Source organism: Peromyscus leucopus, chromosome 20, assembly GCF_004664715.2.
Source record: "Peromyscus leucopus breed LL Stock chromosome 20, UCI_PerLeu_2.1, whole genome shotgun sequence".
NCBI classification, from domain to species: domain Eukaryota; kingdom Metazoa; phylum Chordata; class Mammalia; order Rodentia; family Cricetidae; genus Peromyscus; species Peromyscus leucopus.
The window spans coordinates 51,799,023-51,825,103 of NC_051080.1; the positions used below are offsets into that span (position 1 = coordinate 51,799,023).

Consider the following 26,081-nt stretch of genomic DNA (forward strand, 5'->3'; position numbering starts at 1 on the left):
ATGTTAATCCTACCTATCCATGAGCATGGGAGATCTTTCCATTTTTTGATATCTTCTTCAATTTCTTTCTTCAGAGATTTTAAGTTCTTGTCATACAGGTCTTTCACTTTTAGTTAGTGTTATCCCAAGGTTTTTTTTATATTATTTGTGGCTATTGTAAAGGGTGATGTTTCTCTGATTTCTCTCTCAGCCCATTTATCATTTGTGTATAGGAGGGCAACCTTTTTTTTTTTTTTTTTTTTTTTAGTTAATCTTGTATCCTGCCACATTACCGAAGGAGTTTATCAGCTTATAGTTGTTCCCTGGTAGAATTTTTGGTGTCACTTATGTATGCTATCATATTGTCTGCAAATAGTGAAAGTTTTACTTCTTCCTTTCCATTTTCTATCCCCTTGATCTCCTTGTGTTGCCTTATTGCTCTAGTTAGAACTTCAAGTACTATATTGAATAGATATAGGGAAAGTGGACAGCCTTGTCTTGTTCTTAATTTTCGTGGAATTGCTTTGAGTTTCTCTCCATTTAATTTGATGTTGGCTGTTGGCTTGCTATAAGTTGAGTTTATTATGTTTAAACATGTTCCTTGTATTCCTGATTTCTCTAGGACCTTTATCATGAAGGGGTATTGGATTTTGTCAAAGGTTTTTTTCAGCATCTAATGAAATGATCATGTGGTTTTTTTCTTTCAATTTGTTTATATGGTGTATTACAGTGAGAGACTTTTGTATGTTGAACCATCCTTGCATCCCTGAGATGAAGCCTACTTGGTCATGGTGGATAGTTTTTTATGTGTTTTAGATTTGATTTGCTGATATTTTATTGAGTATTTTTGCATCAATGTTCATGAGAAAGATTAGTCTGTAATTCTCTTTCTTTGTTGCATCTTGTGTGGTTTGGGTATCAGGGTAACTATAGCCTCATAAAAAGAGTTTGGTAATGTTCCTTCTGTTTCCATTGTGTGGAACAATTTAAAGAGTATTGGTATTAGCTCTTCTTTGAAAATCTGGTGGAATTCTGTGTTCAAACCATCTGGTCCTGGGTTCTTTTTGGTTGGGAGACTTTTAATGATTGCTTCTATTTCCTTAGGGTTTATTGGTCTATTTAAATAGTTTATCTGGTCTTGATTTACTTTAGTATGTGGTACCTATTCAGAAAATTGTCCATTTCTTTCAGATTTTTCATTTTTGTGGAGTACAAGTTTTTGAAGTATGACCTGATGATTCTCTGGATTTTGTTGTCTGTTGTTCTGTCTCCCTTTTCATTTCTGATTTGGTAAATTTGGATGCTTTTTCTCTGCCTTTTGGTTAATTTGGATAAGGGCTTATCTATCTTGTTGATTTTCTCAAAGAACCAACTCTTTGTTTCATTGATTCTTTGTATTGTTCTCTTTGTTTCTATTTTATTGATTTCAGCCATCAATTTGATTATTTCCTGGCATCTATTCCTCCTGGATGATTTTGCTTCTTTTTGTTCTATAGCTTTCAGATGTGCTGTTAAGTCACTAGTGCAAGATTTCTCCATCTTCTTTATGTGGGCATTTAGTGCTATGAATTTTCCTTTTAGCACTGCTTTCATAGCGTCCCATAAGTTTGGGTATGTAGTACATTCATTTTCATTGAATTCTATGAAGTCTTTAATTCGTTTATTTCTTCCTTGACCCATTGGTGATTCAGTTGGACATTATTCAGTTTCCATGAGATTGTAGGCTTTCTGTAATTTTTGTTGTTGTTGAAATCTAACTTTAAGCCATGTTGGTCTGATAAGATACAAGAGGTTATTCCGATTTTTTTTTTTTTTTTTTTTTTTGTATCTGTTGAGATTTGTTTTGTGACCGAGCATGTGGTCGATTTTAGAGAAGGTTCCATGGAGTGTTGAGAAGAAGGTATATTCTTTTATGTTAGGGTAGATAACTATTAAGTCCATTTGAGTCCTAATGTCTGTTAGTTCCCTTAATTCTCTGTTAAGTTTCTATCGGGCAGAGGTGTCCATTGGTGAGAGTGGGGTGTCTCCCACTACTAGTGTGTGGGGTTTTATGTGTGATTTAAGCTTTAGTAATGTTTCTTTTACATATGTGGGTGCCCTTGTATTTGGGGTATAAATGCTCAGAATTGAGACTTCATCTTGGTGGATTTTCCCTGTGATAAATATGTAATGTCCTTCCTGATCTCTTTTGATTGATTTTAGTTTGAAGTCTATTTTATTAGATATTAGGATAGCTACACCAGCTTGCTTAAGTCCATTTGATTGGAAAGTCTTTTCCCAGCCTTTTACTCTGAGGTAGTATCTGTCTTTCAAGTTGAGGTGTGTTTCTTGTATGTAGCAGAAGGATGGATCCTGTTTTCATATCCATTCTGTTAGCCTGTGTCTTTTTATAGGTGAATTGAGACCATTGATATTAATGGATATTAATGACCAGTGATTGCTAATTCTTGTTCTTTTTTTTGTTGTTGTTGGTAGTGTTGCTTGTCTCCCTTCTTTGGTATTTGTTGGTGTGGTATTATCTATTGCCTGTTTTCATGGGTGTATCTAAGTTCATTAGGTTGGTTTTTCCTTCTAGTTCTTTCTGTAGGGCTGGATTTGTGGATAGATATTGTTTAAGTCTGGTTTTATCATGGAATATTGTGTTTACTCTATCTATGGTGATTGAGAGTTTTGCTGGGTATAGTAGTCTGGTTTGGCATCCATGGTCTCTTAGTGTCTGCATAACATTTGTCCAGGACCTTCTGGCTTTCAGGGTCTCCATTGAGAAGTCAGGTCTGCCTTTATATATTACTTGGCTTTTTTCCTTTGCAGCTCTTAATATTTTTTCTTTATTCTGTATGTTTAGTAGATTGATTATTATGTGGCAAGGGGACTTTTTTTTGGGGGGGGAGGATCCAGTCTATTTGGTGTTCTGTAAGCTTCTTGTATCTTCATAGGCATTTCCTTATTTAGATTGGGAAAGTTTTCTTCTATGATTTTTGTTGAATATATTTTCTGTGCCTTTGAGTTGGTATTCTTCTCCTTTTATCCATATTATTCTTAGGTTTGGCCTTTCCATGATGTCCCAAATTTCCTGGACATTTTATGTTCTGACGTTTTTGGCTTTAGTGTTTTGTTTTTTTTTTTTTTTTTTTTTTGTTTTTTGTTTTTTTTTTTTTTGACTGATGAATCTATTTCCTCTATTTTATCTTCAACACCAGATTCTCTCTTCCATCTCTTGCATTCTGTTGGTTATGCTTGCATCTGTAGATCCTGTTCATTTACTCAGATTTTCCATTTACAGCATTCCCTCAGTTTGTATCTTCTTTATTGCCTCTATTTCAGTTTTTACCTATTTAATTGCTTTTTCTTGGCTTTCTTTAAGAGATTCATTGATTTCTTCCAATTTTTTGTTTCTCTTTTCCTCAATTTCTTTAATGGAATCTTTTGTTTCCTCTTTAAAGGTCTCTATCATCTTCTTAAAGTAATTTTTAAGGCCGATTTCTTCTACTTCTTAGTGCATTGGGATGTTCAAGTCTTGCTGATATAAAACCACTAGGTTCTCTCAGTGCCATATTGGCATTTATGTTGTTGACTGTACTTTTGCACTGGTGTCTACCTATCTCTTCTTCCACTCTGTGCAAGTGGAATCTGTTTCTGAGGGAGCCTCTCTTGATCCAATTGATACTCTTGGTCCAATGGGAGCTCTTTGTCTAATTGAGGCTCTTGGTCCAATTGTAGCTGATGGACTGTGTGTCTCAGGGAGCAGCTCTTAGTCCAACTGGCAATCAGTGCTGGTGGGCTCTGTCTCGGGGAACAACTGCAGTCTTGGAGGGTGGGTGAGTTTGGGAGGGGTGGGGCTTATAGATTACAGGGTCTGGTTGGGAGGGGGGGTAACCAACCTGCTGCTTGCCTGAAACTGGGACTGCAATGGGTGATGGCGTGGGAGCACAGGATTGTGCCCCGAGGCCCAAAGCCTAGAGGCTGAGGTATTCAGCTATAACAACAAAGACTCTTAGTCCAATTGGTGCTGGCAGGCTCTGTCTCAGTGAACAGCTGCAGTCTCGGAGAGTGTCAAATTGTCCTATTTTTGTCATGGAGAAATTTCATATTTACGTCTTCTGACAGGAAGGATACATTTTCCACTTAATGCAATGACACATCATTTCTTTTATAAATGAATTTAAATTTAACAGTGTTGATCAATTTAAAAAGTCTACTTAAGGTGATACTAGTGTGGAAAAAAATCATGAAATTGTTATGAAAATCATGTTGGCTTAGGGAAAAATACAATAAAAATTATTGAATATCACTAGAGTTTCCTTTCAAATCATAATGTAAAATTTTATGTTTTTTTAGTTTAAAATTTTATTTTATATATAGACATTTTTTGTAGGTTTCTTTTTAAAGCCCACGAAGAAAATATATTTAAAGTAGGATTTATATGTGTGTGCTAAGGGATAAGGTTACATTCTCCTTGAAATTTAGAAGTTTATATTGATTTAAAATTTGATTGAAATTCAGTTATAAATATTAATGAGGTTTCTAAGTGAGCCAGAAAATTCAGCGTACTTAATAAAGAAATCCATCAGGAGATTTTTATCAGTCATGTCTCATGTTTTTTATTGAAATAAAATAGAGAAGTTTGGGCTGGAGAGATGGCTCAGAGGTTAAGAGCACTGGCTGTTCTTCCAGAGGACCTGAGTTCAATTCCCAGCAACCACATGGTGGCTCATGACCATCTGTAATGAGATCTGGCGCCCTCTTCTGGCCTGCAGACATACATGCAGGCAGAACACTGTATACATAATAAAATAGAGAAGTTTGCTGTGAAAGCCATGCTGTACTCATTCTGAAAATGTCTAGACTGTAGGAGAAAATCATCTGCTATGTCTTAGCTTTTCAGAGGATCTACTTGATGATAGAGTGGACTAAGATGATTTTAGTTCATTAATCATGTTTACTCTTCAGTGGTGCCAATGCTACTAACAAAAATTTACTAAGTTACTATTACTATAAGAAAATAATAAAGACTTGATACAAACAAACTTGTTAGCTGGCTCTTACAGGGCAAGACAGATAAACATCTTGCTACAGAGTGAGTTCAAAGCTAAACTGGACAACTTAGCAAAATTCTGCCTCAAAATAAAACATATAAAGGGTTAAGGAAACTGTTCAGAGGGAGGATTCCTGACTAACATACATGAGCCCTGAGGTTTAATCCCTACAGCTCTAAATCAAATGTGTTGTGCAATTTATGGATTGACTAATAAGCAAATGAACCAGTGGCCAAAAAACATGAATGAATCTTGTTCAGGAATACAATGTCCATTCTTTGCTGGCAGGCTCCATTTTAGTGAAAGAGGTAGATTATAGCACATTTCCTAGAAAACAACCCCAGAAAGCTGACGAGTCTTGACCATATTACATTAGTGTCATAGAAATCTATCACACAAATCCTGGTTAACACATTGTTATCTCTTTAACCCCAATCAGTATGAAAGTAAGGATAATAGGAGCAAGTTGCTTCTCTGCCTTCCATTTCAAGCCAAAGTTTGAGAATCAGCTTAGAAATCTGGGTAGACAGTGGATGAATAATGGCTTTAAATGCTGAGCTTGTATCTGAACTAAACCCTTGCAATTTACTTTAAGTATAATGATTCTTCATGTTTTGGGGGAAGGGGAGAGGACAAGCATTCATGAAATAAGAACATGGACTTTGATATTGCATGGATTTAGGCCCACAGGACCATGGCTGGTGTGCTGGTTATACATGCCAAAGAAGATTGTCCCTGTTCCATGGCATAGTGGCTCTGAATAAAATGTATGAGGTTTACTTCACTGGGACAAGTCCTCAGAATCTTCGGCTAATGTTGCTTAATGTTGAACATAATAAGGTGAGCCTAGATAGAAATAATGCCTTAAAGGTTGTCATAGTTACACACTGCTAGCAATTAACTCTCATTCCTGCCTTCTCTAATTTTGTCATCCTTCTAGCTCATTTAAAAAGATCCCTTAGTGTAGTACTGAAAATACTATTAATCTGGATAGGTTTTTCTCTTCTTGAAAGAATGTGTATGTACCAAATACCTCCTTCCAATATGCATTAATTCCTGAGTTCCGGATATGAAGACTAACAGTGACATTTTTGATCATGTGACTAGTAGGAAAGCCTGAATTTTTATACCAAAATCATGTATTACTTAAAGTTATGTATTTGTTTTTCTTATTTTTACATATTCTTGTATATGCATATACATATAAGAAATATAACTTTGGAATTTATTGTAATGTTTTCAGCATATTGTTTTAAATATCTTTGATAGTATCAAATCTTTGCTGTAAATGGAACTCAACTAGGAGCATTAAATTTATTCAAACTGTCAGTGGGGAAAAAAATATAATGTTGGACAGTAGTTCCACAATTCAGATTTTCTTTTCTACATATACAAGACCTCCAAGTCCTAGAGTATTAGGTACAGGAAAACATCTGACCAGATGAGGCAGGGAGCGGGGGCGAAAATGGGAGACATCCTTCTTTCTCAGGTAATAGCAAGTCCATCCTTTCCATTGCTCAAGACAAAACTTGGGCATTATTATTTTACCCTCTCACTCTGTTTCATTTCTTACCCAATCCAACTGTGAATTCTGCTGAGTTTTCAAACATCTGGAGTCAGAGAACCTCTTACCAATTCCCTTGCTACCACTTAGTGAAGCAACATTATCTTGTCCAAAGATGTAGGCAATTGTCTGCCACCTCTTCTTCCTGTGTCTTCTCTTGCCCTCCAGTGGTCTGCTCACCTCAGCCAGAGAGGGAATGTTAGGACTTTCCTCTAGCAAACACAAGATCAGTTCCACTCATCTCTGTGTGACTCAGTTTTCACAATGACCCAAAAGACTCTATGGGAATCGCCCCATGTCTCCACTGATTTTTCTGAGTCTTCATACCCAAGTTTTGTGAAATAGTTTTCAACATTACAGATTCAATTTTGTGTTTGTATAAAGCAGAACACTGTTAAGTATCTTCCCAGCTCCTGGATTCCAAAGTCTCTTTTGTACTTCATTGTCATTGAAAGGGACCCTGTCTTCAGCTTAGTGTGTGGCTCCTCTAATCATTTCTTTCTTACATTACATTCTTCTCCTGGGTCTTACCACTTAGGGGTTAATTTATCTACCTGCATGAATGGTTAAATGCAAGCATATTTTAAATTTTTGTTCAATATTTGCCCTAAGTTCACAAAAACTTGGGTTTAGTATCTTATAAAGTTTGTACATAGTTAGAACAAACATAGTTTTTAAGAACTAAATTCTAAACGGTCTGTTCTATTGCTCTAATAAAAACACATAAATGTTTGTTTTTAACAGGCAGTTCTAGTAGGAATTTTTTTTTCCACACTTCAGCGTTTGGATGTCTATGTGAACAATTCACTGGTCTGCCCCAAAAATACAGCATGGAATGCCCAAAAGAAACTCTGTGAACTTCATAGGCATCTGAACACAGGTATTTCTTTAGGATAGTGTGTGTGTGTGTGTGTGTGTGTGTGTGTGTGAATATGAATATATATTCGGTTCCTTACAAACATTCTTTGAAACACTTCATTATTACACTATTTCCTTAGCTATTGGAGAATAAAGAAGGAAGTAAATTTTTTAGCCCCATTCAACAAGAAACTAAGATGTGATCATTGATAAAGTGCTTTGAAAGATCACTGCTGGTAGAACTCTTTACCTATAGGTGAATGAAGATAAGATTTTTTGTCATGGACATGCTGAAAACTTCCTGACAAAGTTTTCCTTTGACATGTATGCAATTTATCTATTCTTATGTCCAGAAGAGATTTCTCTCAGAAGTTTTTACTTTCCCTCTGTTTTATTTCTGTTCTATAGAGGTCAATGCCTGAATTATTTCCAGTTATCAGAAGTATTGTCAAGAAAGCTATCATCATATCAACCTTATTAATTAAATGTTACATAATAAAATTGATTTAAATGTAATATATGAAAAAGACTACATTTATCTACATAGTGATATTTATAAACCAAGAATTATCACTGTTCTTTTAGGGCTTTTTATTAAACAGGATTCTAATATTGTCGAGAGTAGATATTGCGTTCTATGAGTAGATTTACATCACTTATCTGTGTTGTCCATGATCTTGGCCCACTATTGCAGAAATGTAAACAGCAAAATATAAGCTAGACCTGGAAGTATGAATGAGTGGTCAGTACTCTTTGCCATTTGTAAAACAAGTCTTGTTTTTACTACTTATAAAATAGCTAAAATTTCCAGAGACATTCTCACATGTCAGACACTCAACTCTAAGTGCTTTATATGTTACTTTATGTTGTGACTTACCATTGTACCTTAGAGCAGTGGTTCTCAACCTTGCCATTGCTGTGACCTTTTAACACAGTTCCTCATGTTGTGGTGACCCCGACTATAAACTTATTTTTGCTGCTACTTCATAACTGTAGCTTTGATACTGTCATGAATCCTAATGTAAATATCTGTGTTCTAATGTTCTTAGGTGACCCCTGTAGCCCACGTTGGGCTCCATTTGTAGCTAAAGTTTTCCTGGTCCTCCCTGGCCACGGTCAGGATAAATCTCTTTCACCTGCCAGTCCCATAGCCAAGTAAACACACAGAGACTTATATTACTTATAAACTGTATGGCTATGGCAGGCTTCTTGCTATCTAGTTCTTATATCTCAAATTAACCCATTTCTATTAATCTATAAGTTGACACGTGACTCACGGCTTACTGGTACTTTACATCTCTCTTCTAATTGCCGCGGCTGGCAGCATCTCCTCACTCAGCCTTTCACTTCCCAGAATTCTCCTCTCTCTTTGTCCTGCCTGGCTACTGGCCAATCAGCACTTTATTTATTAATCAATTAGAACAACACATTCAGAGCATACAGAACATCCCACAGCAGACCCCTGTGAAAAGGGTGTTCGAGCCAAGGGATCATGACCTATAGATTAAGAATTACAGCCTTAGACAATAACAAACAGCTGAATAAAGTAAGGTCAGGAGGTGATATCATTTGACAAAGCTTCAACTTTAGTCTCCTCAGACTACTGTGACAAAATTCAATGACATTAGATAGTAGACAGCACATTATTTCTTTCCTTTTCTTTTTACTGCACCACAAATTATTTATTCATTTTTTAATCTTTTTTTTTTTTTTGAGACAGGATTTCTCTATGTAGCTCTGGCTGTCCTGGAATTTGCTCTGTGGACCAGGGTAGCCTTGAACTCAGAGATCTGACTGACTCTGCCTATTGAATGCTGGGATTAGAGGCGTGCAGCACCACCACCTGGCTCCATGCTGGTGTTTTTTTTTTTCTTTTATCCTCACAGTTCTGGAGGGAGTCTGCTGTCAGATTCTGATGAGGAAATTTTTTCCTGGACTGCATAGGCTTCTTGCTTTGTTCCCACTCTGTGAGAGTGAGCTCTCTGGACTGTTTTCTTTAAAGTTTCTAATTCCATAATGAAGTCTTCACTCACAGTCTTACATAAGCTTAATTTTCCTCCAAAGAGCTCCACTTACAAATATCATCAAACAGAGAGTTAAGGCTTCATTTCAACAAAGGAGTTTGGAGAGGATACAGTTCAGTTCATAGCAGTCTCAAAGCCAGAACAGACAAGTGAGGACTGGAAAGTATTGCCTAGTTCTTGAACACATGCCTTTGGTAGTTATGTTGCATTGCTTCTTTATAACCTAACCTTTTAAATACAAATCATGGCATTTATTTCCAGTTTAGTTTTCATACATGTTTAACTCTTTTATGAAGCAGTATTATTCAAAGTTAGAAAAATACGAACTATTTCAATCAGCAGAATGTAATGTAGCGACAAAGGGCTGAAAATCAACACTACAGATGCCTTTTAATAGATCAACTAGACTGTGTATATGTGTTGTCAGTTTGTTTTTTCATGTATTGCTGGGGTTTTTTGTTTTGTTTTGTTTTTCAGTGCTGATGCTCAAACATAAGGACTTCACATATAATCACTTCTCCAGCCAAGCATTAAAATTAAAAAATTGCATTTTTCAGCAAGATTTCTGTAAAGCTTTAGCACATTGAATGCAGAATTCCCATATACCACAAGCCCCTCTGTAGTCTAATGCTCTACTGTCTTTATCTCTATGTCCTTCATTATAGTTATAACATGAAAAAGTCAACTAAGCTGGATGGTCCAGCATTGTTAACAAGAACATGACCTCATATCCACTATCCACTCTGTACCACAAAGTACGTTCTTTAGATTCACACGATGAAGTGCAGTCAGAAGCTACATGATTTGTTCTACCACTGTGGTACAGTTCAGCCTTTGGGGCTTACAAGATTTGTTACTTCTTAATTCTATTGATTCTCTCTCTCTCTCTCTCTCTCACACACACACACACACACACACACACACACACACACACACACATACACACACACTGGAAATGTACAATGACCTCCATTTCACAATCCCTAGGAGAATTTGTTTTGATTAATCATAGATTTTTACAAGCTAACATGTAATCCCATTTCATTGGCATAAGATTCCTCTGAGATGTTTTAATAGATCCTTCATTTTTATTACATACCTTCTGTCCTCAATAAAACTAAAAATATTAACTGTAAGTGCTCCTTTAAGAATTGGCATCTAGTACAGAATGAATTAGAAGACCATTAAATTTATACTTTAAATTACCAAATTCCTTCATCCGTGGCTTTGAAAGTCAGAATATATAAGTAGTATTCTATAAGTACAGAATTAATTCCTGGGTGTATAATTAGTTTGGTTTCTCATTTATATTGTGACTATAGAGTAATTCTTTTAGAAATAAATTTCATATATATTGACTACTAATAGTATCCTTTTAATGGAGTATAACTTTGCAAGTTAGTTTAATAAGCATTTGGTTTTTAATATGTTTTTTGTTATGAAAATGGTATCATTGAACTTTTTGGAGTTCAAACAAATATGAAATACTGTGTGTGGCCATTGTGCTAATAGAAATATATTTTGCTATCTTGGCCTTTTTCTTTTATAGAGCAATTCCTTCCTGACTTGGGTTCCGCTATCCCTGGTGAGAACTACTTTGATAGAACCTACCAGATGCTTTACCTTTTGGTTAAAGGTACTACACCCGTGGAAGTCCACACGGCTACAGTCATCTTTGTTTCTTTCCAACTGCCTGCTGTGACCGAAGATGATTTTTTTAGCTCACACAATCTGGTTAGAAATCTTGCCTTGTTCCTAAAAATATCAAATGACAAAATCCGTGTCAGCAGGATGACAGGAGCGAGTCTTCGGAGGAAGAGATCCACGGGACGCACAATGGAATTAGAGATTGGAGCCGCTCCCACTTGGTTCTTTAGCAATTCTAGCACAGGTACGGATATCAGACTTTGAGATAAAGGAATGTCATTGCCAAGTGTGAAGTCATAAATAAACCTACCAGAGCCTGACTAGCCAGGCCATAGGGAACGCCACTACCTCTATTTCTGGAACCCCAAAGGCCTACACACCCTTTACTTCTCTACTCCTATGGTAATAACTCATTGAGGAATTATGATGGGGTGGCACAAGAATAAATTAAACAAAAGGATGTGACTTAATAGGAGGTGACTTCATAGAGGAGCGATAAAGAGTGAAAATAGGGCGGGAGGGGGAGGACAGGGGAATCCGTGACTGATGTGTAAAATTAAATTAAATTATAAAAAATTAAATTAAAAAAATTATAACAGTAAAAAGAAAAGAGTGAAAATAGGTTAAAATAATCAACTAGAAAAGGAAGCTGTCAATGGAACTCTGTTGCTTAGAAGAACATAGAAAGCCTAGGCTTATGTTGTAGCAATGAGTTTTATGATGTTATCTGCCTGGAGTCATAGCTGACTTCCCTTCATCAGCTCTGTACTTCCTTGAATTAATATGGCCAGTGTTCTGGTTTCAGTAAGACTTAATCTGTAGATTTAACCTCGGAGTTGCAGCAGGCCCAGGGTACACAGACAGATTATTTACCCCTCTGTAGGAATACCAGATAAACCCTGATAAATATAAGATACAGGTCTGAGAACAGGGAACAGAAGAACAGGAACATAAGGAAAAGCAAGCCTATGGTGTTTTCAAAACACAATATAGGGTAGGGCCTCAAGTCTCAAGAAAAGCCCTAGGACTTGGCTTGAAATGGATAAATCATGGAAAAACATGGAGAGGTAAAAATAAAGATGTGTACATAGTCATGCAGCTGATACATAACATCAGGTATCCAGGCTGTACACATAGTCATGTGGCATTCACATAGTGTCAGGCACCCTAGAAAGGGGCAGTGAAAGCACTGAGGGAACCTCCGGGTGGGCAGAGTCCTCAGGGTAGGAGGAAGAAGCTTTCATGTTAAGGTCTTCAGTAGTGAGGTGGCGATCAGGAGAAACGGGAGAGCAGCATAGGAGAGGTTGGCTCTGCCACTGGCCTGAGAGCCCGTGACCATAAAGTAGCCGTGGACATGGAATGATGCACCTTGGTCATCTACCCTAGACCACAGACGCGCTCACATTTAAGAGATCTTGGAGAGGACAACTGGAAGGAGTTAGGGACAGAGAGGATACGAAATACCCCGCCTTTATCCCAGAGTCTGAGTCATGCAAGCAAGGCCTTTCGAACTGAACTGAAAATTCCCTGAGTGGGGGTTCCAATGTGTCAAGAAGGCTCATTGGCCAATGCTGCTGAGAACACCAAGCTTCCAAGCTTTCTAGTTTATCCTTAATGGGAGAAATTTGGTGATCTGAGTCCTGAAGGCATGACTTGGGATGTGGAAGATGGTGGGTCTTTTAAGCTGCAGGATCTTAATAACACCCTGGTTACAGTGGTTTTCTAAAAATCACTGACTACAGTGCCTGGAATAAAGTAGAAAATGGCAAGCCAATTTAAAAATCTATTTTAATAACCACTAATTTAGGCTAGGGTTTTGGTAGTAAGGACAAAGAAAGCTGAAAATTAGTGTATGATTAAATATGGATTGGTAGGTAAGTGGAGAAGAAATCAAGAAAAAGTATCAGACTCTATCCAAAGGAATATGGAGGTGTCAAATCATAAAGTAGGAATCCTTGTGGAGGTGGTAGGTTTAAGAGGAAATCCCAGGTCTGCCATGAAAGGAAGAGAGAAGGGAAAGTATGTGCAGGTGCAGACTTGAAAATTGCCAGAAGTCCAAAGAAGGTAACAGAGTGATAGGAACCTGATAACTTTAGCAAGTTATTAATGCACATACTAATAGTGGGTAGATGCTTATTACACTTAAGTTCTAAAAATATTCTATTCTGAATAAGTAATGTGTGGTTATAGAAAAGGCTGACAATACTTCACTTAACAAAGAATGACATGAGAAAGTTTAGTTTAAACCAGGAGACACATTCTCTCACTGTTCTTTCAGGTTGTGTGTGTGTGTGTGTGTGTGTGTGTGTGTGTGTGTGTGTGTGTGTTCTTCTCTACCTTTGTCTTTTTCTTTCTTAAACTCTATCTTATAACATTCTCTTGAGTTCTTCATTTACCCCAATTTATTAATATGACTGTCATATTCTTTTCAGGTACTAAAGTGTTAGCAGTCTATAATGTGGCGAGCCACAAGAATATATTATAGAGATTCAGATGTGTAGTAAAGCTACACTTTGGCTGGCCAAGGGTCGGTCAAAAGGCAAGCCATTTATTATGAATATTTGGTGTTATCCAGCCTTTAATATTTCAGCTGTCTTCTGCTATGAAATTCTTGTGTGCCCAGATATGCCCAGACCATTTGGCAAACAGTTCAGCTCCTCAGACCTGCTGAACTTCTAGGTAACTAACTTCCTTGCAAGAGCCAGTACTTGGGATAAGGTCAAATAGGCAAAGACAAGCTGGTGGAGACAATAACTTGGTTTCTTGTGCTAATGAAGCTTCGACTATCCTCTCTCCTTGAGGCTTAGTGGCTCTCCAGAGCAATTGACTGAGAACAAAGGAGGTTTTTACATATCAAGGTAGAAGGTAGGGCAACATTCCTGAGAAGGCAGAGAACCTAGTGGCCAGGGAAAGGACAGACAGGCATTTTTCTGTAGAGCTGAAAGAATGGCATCACCAGGGAGAACAGAAGAACACAGGGGTAATGTAGATGGTAAGGCAGGAGTAGAGAGTAGCAGAGATGGAGAATGAACAAAGAGAGGTTGAAGATGAGGCTTGAAGCATAAGAGTTTAGTCATTAGCAGGACTATGAGAGGGAACCAGGCAGAATTGAAGCTATTTAGACGGGATTTCATCCCAGAGAAATAAATAGACAGATAAGGAGCTTGGGGCATCTAGAGGTATTCCTGTCCTGAATGCCTGATGGAGCTGTAGTTGTATTGATAGAATTTTGTCCCAGAGGAAAAAAGTTAACAGACATAAGAGGGTAGTGTACGTAGATTTTTTTTTCTCTCAGATATCCCACGCTGGATGTAGCAAAATCCCAGGAATCCCTGGGTAATTCATACTATGATGTGATGAAGTATGCAAACAAAATGAAAGCCAAAACTTATGCATATTCCCACAATTCCATATTCTTGTAATCCAGATGCCCTAATGCTTTTCCCCCATAGGTCAGATGCAACTGTCTGAACTCCGGGAAATTTCTGACTCTCTTGGACGAGCGGTCATCTTAGGCAAAATTAGTACTATCCTTGGATTCAATATCTCTTCCATGTCTATTACCAGTCCTATTCCACAACCAACTGATTCTGGCTGGGTTAAGGTAAGAACACACATCTAGAATAAAAATGTGTTTTATCTTTTAAAAATGGTGTTGCTTTTTAAAAGGAATTTAAGACCCTCTTTATATTTCAAAACAGAAGCCTAGAAAGCATGTCTTTCTAATTTATTTTTTATGGGGTAACTAAAATGATAATAATGAAGTTTTAAAAAAAATACAAGACTGAGGGTTTGCATAAGGGTCAGTGACTCACAGTGCTGCTTACACTGCAAGCATGTGTCTTAGTTGGGGCTTCAATTGCTGTGATAAAGCACCATGACCAAAAACAACTTGGGGAAAAATGAATTTATTTCAGCTTACAGTTATAGTCCATCATGAAGGGGAGTCAGGACAGGAACACAAGGCAGAAATTTGGAGGCAGAAACTGAAGCAGAGGCTGTGGAGGAATGCTGCTTCCTTATACACCTCAAGGTCACCACCCAGGGTTGGCACTACCCACAGTTGGCTGAGTCCTCTAGCATCAAACATTAATCAGGAAAATGCTTGACAGACTTTCTTATAGGCCCATGGTATTGAGGCATTGTCTCAATTGAGATTCCCTCTTCCTAAATGACTCTACTGTGTCAAGTTGACATAAAACTAATAAACACACACAAGGACCTGAATTTTGAATTCCCATCATTCACATTTAAAGGTAGCCAGGCATGCCTGTAGCCCAGTTACTGGTCTGGGTGAGGGGACGGGAGTAGATTATTATGATTTGCTGACCAGGCTTAGAAACAGCTAGTTCCAGGTTTATTGAGACCCAGTCCCAAACAGGTAAGGTGGGAAGTGAAAGAAAATGACACCCTACATCCTCCTCTGGCCTTCATAGATAGGTGCATGTATCTGCATGAGTTCACACACACACACACACACACACACACACACACACACACACACACACACATCGAACATGATCATATCTTGTTCAAAACTTAGTTTTTCCCATGCACCTTGCTTTGAATATTTTTAACATTGTGTCATAGCTTTGATCAAGAGGGAAATTTATAACAATGCCAATCTTGCATGTCTCATTTACTGTTTTAAATGAACTGAATACTGCACTTGGCTTGGCTGAGCTGGCTGTGAAATGCAGTTTGTCCTGGAAAAATCACTTCCTTGCTCTGTCCACCCCAGGTGACTGCCCAGCCAGTTGAAAGATCTGGATTTCCTGTTCACTACGTGGCCTTTGTGTCTTCACTCTCAGTGGTTGCTCAGCCGGTGGCAGCACAGCCAGGACAGCCATTTCCTCAGCAGCCCTCAGTAAAGGCTGTAGATCCCGAGGTGAGTCCTGACGCGCATTGTCCTGGAGTGAATAGCTTTGACTATAATTCTGGAAGGGACCCACTTCCCTGGCAGCTTGAATGTGAGAGTTAAAACTAAAACCTGTGGATAGCCTCTTCTGTTTACTGTTTCCAAAATGTTTCTTTGAAATGAATGTGCTTTTCTGTTCATGTTCAAGATCTCTTTTGGAGAGGTTAGGAGATTCTGTAGATTTTTAATTTGTAATAGACATAAAAATTAGTAGATATTTTTTGAAAATTTAGGACAGGGCATTTGTTATAATTCTCCACTGTTCTTTTTTTCTTGAGGGTAACTGTGTATCAGTTGGAATTACATCACTTACTTTGAAGGCTATCCTAAAGGACTCCAATAACAACCAAGTTGGTGGCCTTAGTGGAAATACAACAATTCCATTTAGCAACTGTTGGGCCAACTATACAGATCTCAGTCCTCACAGAACAGGTGAGTAGACCGTATTAGGTCCTCATACATCTCCTCAGTAAAGAGCTGTGTATTTTCTTTGAATGGACAAAATATTCTATAATGCTTTGGTCAATAAACTGTAGAAATCAAAATGCTATATTATGCCTTTTTCTGAATATAGTTGCCCCCCTTATAAAATACATTTAATATACAAAAAAGAAATTAAAATAATGATTAGAGAAATTTAAATATAATTGGAAACCATACATAAAAAATCATGATTTGTATTCTCTTCTTGCCTGTTATTGCTCCAAATTTTCTCACTAAATGTGTTACATTTATAATTTAAAAATTAATATATGCATTTTTCATTTAAGAAAAGGTAGACTTGTAGTAATTTAACAATCTATGCAAGGATTCAGAGCTGAACTAGGAAGTTACTTGTAGACTTTCTGCAAACTAATAAAAAAAAAAGAGAGAAAATATATACAGATGACTATTTGTGGAGCCTTGAGTCGATAAACCAGTTTCTGTGGAGAATCAAAAGTGTTCTAATGGATTTCCTGTTGCTATGATAAACACCACAGCCACAGGTAACTTAGGGAAGGAAAAGGTTTATTTCGGGTACACATCCATAGAGTAGCCCATCACTCAGGGAAGTCCAGGCAGGAACTCGAAGCAGGAACCTGGCACAGAATCCATGGAGGACAACTGCTCACTAGTTTACCCTCTGGCTTGCTGTGGTAACTTTTTTCACATCCCAGATCTACCTGCCTAGGGACAGTACTGTACCCCTGCCTGTGGTCAGATGCAGCCTGAACTTCTGAGAACTTCTTTATCCCTCTCTGTACTCAAAGTATGTCACCTGACTCCATTTACAAAAATACTTCATTAGAAATTAGTCACAATTTTGAAGCCAATAAAGGACGAATGGGAACTGACTGAAAACAAGCAGAGGAGTCAACTACGACAATGATTTTTCTCTCCCTAGGAAAAAATTATAAAATTGAATTTATCCTGGATAATACTGTCCGGGCAGAATCGAGAGCCTTCAGCCTGTCAGCACAGACTCTCCCTGGTGGGGGCGGAAGTAGCAGCAGCAGTGGCAGCAGCAGCAGCGGCCACAGCAAAGCATCCACTGTGGGTACTCCTGTCCAGATACTGACTGTCGTAACAGGCTGTCTCGTAGGAAGACTGTTGCTCTTGGAAGTATTTATGGCTGCCGTTTTCATCTTGAGCCCAACCACAGGTAAGTACACTTCATTCCATATGGAACCTCTGTCTCCAGGTTTGCAGGGGCCAGCAAGTGTTTCCTAATCAAAAGCTGTTCATACAGCAGTTGTGTCTGGCACCACTGGAGACACAAAGAGAAATATAAGTTCGATGGCAGACAAGACAGCGCTATGGAAATGATAGCGCCTTTAATTGTAGAGTACAAGAATGTGGGGGTGGAGACGCGTGGATAATCTCAAAACTCTTCAGGTGTTGCAAAGGGCGGACACAGCTTGAAATGCTTATGCAACTAACTAGCTAAGAAGCCCAGGAGTGGTCTGTCACAGCAGAGTCAAGGACTGAGGTGATGCTTCTCCACTTCTTGGTTTTATTCTCTTAGGGGTAACTCCACTTCCAGGCTGACTCCTCTTCCAAGTCTTTGTGGTAAATGTCCCCATACACTCATACACTTATGCTTATGTTATACAATCCAGCGGCCAACACAATACACAGACACCTCCTCAACAGATCCAGCAGCCCAATCCTACAGCCCAATCACTGACCTGGGTTGGGGCACATGCTCATCACTGAACGAGTAACTGTGGCCACAGGGCTCTAATTGGTGTGGCTTGGGCAACATCAGTTATAACCTGGTGAAAATGATGTTAGGACCAGATGTGGCCAGCAGATAGTGAATTTGAAGAGATTAAAAGAAAGAGAGGCCTTTCTGAGCTAGAATGATTCTAAATGATGGTCTATGTTACTCTATGAGTAGCATGTGAAGCCTGGGAGTGTTGCATAAAATGTCTACCATTTGGAGAGAGAAGGAAAAGCAGGAGCCAAGAAAAATGTAGGAGCAGGAAAAGGCATGCCTTCAACTAAATTCGGTCAGCGCTAAGTCCTCATGTACTTCTTCTACACCGGCCTCATCTCAGTAACGACACCATGCTTTTCTGACCCCTCCAGTTCATACTTCTCAGACTCCACATCCATCACCAGCTCTTCACCATCTTCATCAGACTAGAATGTCTCATATCTGTCCTTGTTTAACGTCTCCTCGCTATATACTCTTCCCTTCATCCACTGTATTAGTCTCCAAAACCTCTCCTCATGAATTCATTCACTTTTACCCTCCAAACTGTTGTTAGATTTCACTTTTTGAAGCACAGGAACATATGGTGATAACAGTAACTGCCAGGTTTCACTGTACACAAAATGTCATCAAGACCACAGACTAAGAACCAGCTTTAAGGACCACCTTCCTGCTATTTTCAACTTCATGGCTGGCTACTATAGCTCAGTGGTAGGCTTACTAGCATGTGCAAGGCCTTGAGTTCAACCTCAGCATTGAAAATAAATAACACATAAATTAATTCATTCTTTCGACTCCACAGGCTTCCTCCATCTAGACTATGTTCGTCTACTTGTCAACTCTACCTACCTCTTTCAGCATTTTTCTGGGTTTGGCTCAAAACCCACATTCTCTAGTCTACTTTCCTTTCCCCTTCCCATTCTGTGAAACATTTCCCCCTTTTCCTTGGTCTCTTCATTCATATAATTATCATAGGCCTTTATATACTTGCATTGAATTTGCATTCAAAATATATTTTTCATCAAACTTCAAGCACCTAGAAGAGCATATTCTTTATGTTTTATATGTACTGAAAATGCAGTAGAGTTGATTTTAATTCTCCAAAGGAGAATAACACTCACCTCTGACTTAGAACTGTTCATTGGGCAGGGTCCGGCCAAGCAAAGTCTAAAGTGCTTAAAAGCTTGGCAAATATTAATCTGTTTATGATTTATTTAAAAGATAAGAACTTCTGGTTTGGGGAAGATGAATGAAATGGAGGCATCACATAATAAACAATGAAAGTGAAGAAGAATTTAAAGTGGGACAATCATTCAGACTCAAGTACTCAAATAAAAAATCCCAAACTGGAATTTAAACCAGGTGTAAAGAAGGCCAGGATGAGAGGTCACCATGTTGCTGGGTCTAGGAGTAATAATAACAGCCAAGGAGGCTAGAATCAACAGTCGGGACATGGGGAAGAGCCTGAATGGCTCACCTTCTAATGGCAGAGAATAATTAGGGTCCAGCTGGGAAGGGAGAAGCATGGTCTTGGAGACCCACTACTGTCTTCTCACAGCTGAGGACATGTGAGAGAGAGGGAGGAGAAGGAAGTGGGGCTCGAAGCTGAGGGCCAATAGGGGTCCAGGTAAATAACCAACACACAAGTTGCACGAGCCAGCTTTATGTCTGACATTGTCTCCAGAATTTTAATAAAAGAACAGATTGATTTTCAAAATTGTTTAATAGTACAATGAATATTACTTACAAGGCCATTGACTAAATGATAAGTACTGCTGACTGTATGCCAGTGCAGTTTGTGACTGATAAATAAATGGCTTGGTTTTCAGTTATTGTCCACAGTCATTCTGACTGTCCCTCACAACTTTGGTAGTTTGCCAGCTAAGAGCATACTGTTTTCAAATCAATAGTAAATTGTATAATTATTGAGTCATGTCCAGGACTTTTTCTAAATGCAAAAAATTGTCAATGGCTTCTGCTTTGCTGTTAATATTTGTAATGAAGGTAAATTTCAATTCCCACAATGCATTGGAACACTGTTTTTATGACTTTTCATTGTGATTTAATACTTTGTTTTTAAGAGAATCACCATGCTCTGCTAAATAAAATTGCAAGCTTACCTACAAAGAGCATAAAAAACTGTATATGAATTGTAACTATATACATTTCCACCAAAAGATTATCGATGGTAGTGTAGTGTAAAATTTGCAAATTTGAGATTATTTTATATGTTACTTTTACCTTGTTAGCCAAACTATGAAATATATTCAAAGTTAAAATTAATGACACATACTTTTAAATGTACCATATGTTATTACTCCTCTTTTAAAAAATGTATTATTGCTATTTTACAGCAAGCAACTAAAGTGCTTACTGAAGAACAGGCTGAAAACAGAACCAGAAGAACTGCTATGTATCAGCCATTTTGCTGCACAACAAGAAAAGCCTACAGCATTTTCAAGGAAATATACAAAAATACTTTTGTATTTTTATAATGCTTAACATGTAATCCTTATATTTAATCAAAGAGTTCAAGTTTCTTCAAAATACAAGTTTCTGTTGATTCCTTATACTTACATGTTCTGATTTCATGAAAAATTACAGGAATCTCACATGTGGAAGCAGATACTTCATCTCCAAGTACCCCCCAAAGTATCATTAAGGAGTTGAAGGAGCCAAGCATAGTGCCTCATGCCTCTAACCCTAGTGGTGAAGAGGCAGAGGCAGAATTGCCACAGTGACTCCAAGGCAAGCTAGGCTACATGCTGCAACAGTCACAAAAACAAAACAGGCAAACAAAAGCCAAGCAAAAAGCAAAGCAAAGAAACCAACCTTTCCTGGTGTTCTGTGTTCTCCACAAAGCTCCGGTTTCCAAAAGGCTGTCATTGAACTTTCTGGCAGTCTTGGTGGCAAGACTGTTCTGCACCTTCCTCAGGCTGAACACTTGCCTTTCAGATCTGCAGGTATTCTAGGAATCCCAGAAGAAAAAAGAGTTTTCTTGGTGTCCCTAAAACTGGCCATTGGGACAAATTTAGTTTCCATTTAGCCCGCATTGCCTTTCAAAACTGTCTGTACTGAGCATGTGTTCCGACTCCAGAGATCAACAGAATCAAAAGCAAAACAACAAAGAACATAATAAAAAAAAACCCACCTTATTTTACAAAGTGATAAATTAGAGAATGCAGAAAGCCACAGATTAGTAAAGTTACCCCAAAGCTTTCAGACTTTTACCATATAACTAATATAACTTTTACTCAGAAAATTTTAAAGGGAACGATTAACTTGGCAGAATTCCCACTGAAGGCATGGCAGTCGTTTTTGTGGCAGGCACAGAGGGAGCTCAAAATTAATTTAGGTTAATTGATAAAATCCTGTGAGGCCTGTGCCCTGTCTCCCACGTACCATCTCCCAGTATATTCACCCTTGGTCACTGTTAGGCATCTGTGCAAGCGAAAGGGAAGAGAGACAAGGTTAGGGGACAGAGGCAGCCTTCTGCCAATACACCTGAGGAAATTTTCTTTGTTCTGTCAGTCACAGGACACACCTTTAGCCAGATAGGAAAACATAAATTTTGGCTAAGACAAAGTACAAAGAAAGATACCACACAAATATGTAACATGTTTCAAAGTAAGTCACCTAAAAGCATAAATACTAGAAGATTTTTTTTTTCAGGAGCAGATCTTTGGAGACAGCTGTGTTTAGAGGCCACATTTCAAAACAGAGGGGATAGAGAAACCAGCTTCTAACCCCAAGCCAAGAGAAAAGGACCTTACATTTAACTCATGGAAAACAATATATGTCCTTGAAGGGCAAGGTATGCAATGGAGGAGTTTGTGGCCTAAGAATTTAATCAGAAAGCCAGTAGCAATCTTTTGTAGCGAATGGCAGAACTTGCACAGTTTCATCTTCCTGATGCGCAGGGATGAGTTATGAACGTCTGTGTCTGTGCGCTCGCGCATGCGTGCGTGTGTGGGTGGGGGTGGGGGTGGGGTGGCGGTCAGTGAGAGTCTAACAGTCAGAAGCATTGTCTAGGAGGGCTGCCTAAAAGGGAAGATGACTGGAAAAGGAAGCAGGGAGGGCCCAATGAATGGCTAGAAGCAATAGAATACGTTCAAGCCAACAGCTGGAATAGAACAAAGTCATAACTTTATGGGAACTGCAGGTAAGAGGTCCTTGACAGGAGGTTTGGAGAAGATGCATGAAAGCCCTGTGACAAACACTTGCCGTGTCAAAGGGTACTACTGATGCTTGGTCTGACATCACTGGGTAACTGAGCACTTTCATACTCGCTTCAGTCACTTACTGAGAAACATCTGGTCCTGATGGGATTGAGGAGGTCAGACACACCTCTAGTCCATGCTGAGACTTAAAGTCAGGCTTTCTAAGGCAACTCCCCTTTTCTTTCCATCTCATGATACTTCATTTCTGCTGGAAAATTAAATCCCAAGATGTGTAATTTACCATCTCCAGAACAAATTAGGGTTCTGGAAGAGATACATGCATTGCAAATGCCACAAAATTGGCACCGTATATAGATCTTTTTCTACCTAAGTTCTAGTTTCACCCACTGGAAGTTTTTGTCAGTTTTTTTTCTGTAGACATTTTTTTTTTTTTTTTTTTTTTTGGTTTTTCAAGACAGGGTTTCCCTATGTAGCTTTGCGCCTTTTCCTAGAACTCACTTGGTAGTCCAGGCTGGCCTTGAACTCACGGAGATCCGCCTGCCTCTGCCTCCCGAGTGCTGGGATTAAAGGCGTGCGCCACCACCGCCCGGCCCTTCTGTAGACATTTAAACAAGAGGTCTTATAATATGTTACTGGGCAGTAAAAGGTATTTCTAAAAGCTTTCTTCTTTGCCACAGACTTGTGAAAAGGCACTAAATTAACTGTTCAAAGCTTTTGGCTGTTTCCAAAAAAGTTTCTAGAATTATCATACTATATTCCCATAATAGATAATGGGAAAAAAAATCACATTTTAATCACTGCTTTTTTGTATTTCTCCAGTTTTTAGGAATCCATAAACAATATCACTTTATATGTCTTCATTCATATAATAGCCCCTTTTTTCTTTTGAATTCTTTGCTTTGAAATCATTTTTCTCTGGCATTTTTGCACTAGAAATGGAGTTTTTTGTATTTTTAACATTTTATTATCAATGTGTATATAGAAAAATTAGATAACATAATTTAGAAGAATGTTATGTTTTCATTATTATTAAGAAATTTTCTACTCATTTTGCATGCTAACCACAGATCCCTCCTCCCTCTTCCTGCCTCCCCAAACTCCCCCCCAGTTCTCCCCACATTCCCACCTCCTCCAAGTCAAGGTCTCCCCTGGGGAGTCAGCAGAGCCTGGTACATTCAGTTGAGCAGGTCCAAGCCCCTCCACAGCACCAACGCAGCATAAGGTGTCACACCTTAGGCACTAAGCTCCAAAAAGCCCACTCATGCATCAGGGATGGATCCCAAACTGCCTGCCTGTGGGCCCCCCAAACAGTTCAAGCTAAACAACTGTCTCATGTATCCAGAGGGCCTAGTTCAGTTCCATGGGGGCTCCACAGCCATGGGCCCACAGTTCATGAGTTTCCGCTAGTTTGGCTGGCCATCTCTGTATGTATTCCCATCATGATCGAGATGTTCCTTGCTTATAGAATCCTTCCTCTCTCTCTCTCTCATCGATTGGACTCCTGGAACTCAGCCTGGCGCCCAGCCATGGATCTCTGCATCTGCTTCCATCAGTAACTGGATGAAAGCTCTATGATGACAATTAGTGTATTCACTAATCTGGTTACAGGAGTAGACCAGTTCAGGCATCCTCTCGACTAATGCTAGTAGGGGTCATCCTTGTGGATTCCTGGGAACTTCCCTAGCACCCTGTTTCTCCCTATTCCCATGATGTCTCCATTTATCATGGAATCTCTTTCTATGCTCTCCCACTCTGTCCCTGTTCCAGCTCAAACCTCCCATTTCCTTATGTTCTCATCTCCCATTCCTTGCCCTCCATTACATCCCCTTACCCCCAGGTTGCTCATGTAGATCTCATCTATTTCTCCTTCATCAATATGTCCCGCTTAGAATCCTCCCTGAAGCTCTGAGTTGTCGTCAGGTTATCCTTTGCTTTACATCTAGTATCTGCTTATGAGTAAGTGCATACCATGTATGTCCTTCTGAGTTTGGGTTACCTCACTCAGGATGATCTTTTCTAGTTCCATCCATTTGCCTGCAAATTTCATGGTATCATTGTTTTTTACTGATGAGTAGTAATCTATTGTGTATATGTACCACATTTTCTTTATTCATTCTTTGGTTGAGGGGCATCTAGGTTGTTTCCAGGTCCTTGCTTTTACGAATAATGCTGCTATGAACATAGTTGAGCATGTGTCTTTGTGGTATGATTGAATCCTGTATAATAAAGCAACCTCTGGAGGCATCATGATCCCTGACCTCAAGCTCCACTATAAAGCTATAGTAATAAAAACAGCTTGGTACTGGCATAAAAACTGACATGTGGACCAATGGAATTGAATTGAAGACCCTGACATTAATCCACACACCTATGAACATCTGATTTTCAACAAAGAAGCCAAAACTGTACCATGGATAAAAGAAAGCATCTTCAACAAATGGTGCTGGCGTAACTGGATGTCAACATGTAGAGGATTGCAAATAGATCCATATCTATCGCTATGCACAAAACTCAAGTCCAAGTGGATCAAAGACCTCAACATAAATCCAGTTACACTGAACTTGATAGAAGAGAAAGTAGGAAGTAGTCTTGAATGCATTGGCACAGGAGATCACTTCCTAAATATAACACCAGTAGCACAGACACTGAGAGCAACAATTAATAAATGGGACCTCCTGAAACTGAGAAGCTTTTGTAGAGCAAAGGACACAGTCAATAAGACAAAAGGACAGCCTACAGAATGGGAAAAGATCTTCACCAACCCCACATCTGACAGAGAGCTGATCTCCAAAATAAAAAACTCAAAAAGTTAGACATCAAAATACTGAACAATCCAATTAAAAAATGGGCTACACAACTAAACAGAATTCTCAACAGAAGAATCTCAAATGGTTGAAAGACATTTAAGGAATTGCTCAACATACTTAGTCATCAGGGAAATGCAAATCAAAACGACTCTGAGATACCATCTTACAACTGTCAGAATGGCTAAGATCAAAAACACTGATGACAGCTTATGTTGGAGAGGATGTGGAGCACAAATTTGTACAGCCACTTTGGAAATCAGTGTGGCGGTTTCTCAGAAAACTGGGAATCAGTCTTCCTCAAGACCCAGCTATACCACTCTTGGGCATAGACCCAAATGATTCTCAATCATAGCATAAGGACACTTGCTCAACTATGTTCATAGCAGCATTATTTGTAATAGCCAGAACTTGGAAACAACCTAGATGCCCCTCAATCAAAGAAGGAATAAAGAAAATGTGGTACATATACACAATGGAATATTATTCAGCTGTAAAAAAAAAAAAACAAAATAAACAAACAAACAAAAATGACCTCATGAAATTTACAGGCAAATGGATAGAACCAGAAAAAAATCCTTTTGAGTGAGGTAACCCAGACCCAGAAAGACAAACGTGGTATGTACTCACTCATAAGTGGATATTAGGAGTAAGATATAGGATAACTAACCTACAATCCACAGCCCCAGAGAAGCTAGATAACAAGGTGGGTCCAAAGAGCGATTTATAGATTTCCCAGGAAAGGGAATTAGAAGAGATCTCCTTGTACCTGGGGACAAGGAAGGGGGTTGGAAGAATGGGAACTTGAGGGAGTGGATTGGATGAGCTGGGTATAGGAGGTGGGTAGGAAGCAGAACAGAGGAGAGAGTAATG

The 26,081-nt window shown here is 38.7% G+C and overlaps 1 protein-coding gene across 1 annotated transcript in view; it reads left to right on the forward strand.

Moving 5' to 3' along the window:
* Window positions 1–20,793, forward strand: part of Pkhd1l1 (PKHD1 like 1) — a 148,362-nt gene extending 127,569 nt beyond the window's left edge. Inside the window, exons 71-78 of the mRNA XM_028867944.2 lie at window positions 5,698–5,855; window positions 7,324–7,459; window positions 11,011–11,352; window positions 14,561–14,712; window positions 15,850–15,996; window positions 16,305–16,458; window positions 17,411–17,668; window positions 20,578–20,793. Of these exons, the coding sequence (XP_028723777.1) occupies window positions 5,698–5,855; window positions 7,324–7,459; window positions 11,011–11,352; window positions 14,561–14,712; window positions 15,850–15,996; window positions 16,305–16,458; window positions 17,411–17,668; window positions 20,578–20,588 (1,358 nt within the window). The 3' untranslated portion in view covers window positions 20,589–20,793. The remainder of the gene's footprint in view (window positions 1–5,697; window positions 5,856–7,323; window positions 7,460–11,010; window positions 11,353–14,560; window positions 14,713–15,849; window positions 15,997–16,304; window positions 16,459–17,410; window positions 17,669–20,577) is intronic.
* The last annotated feature ends 5,288 nt before the right edge of the window (window positions 20,794–26,081 follow it).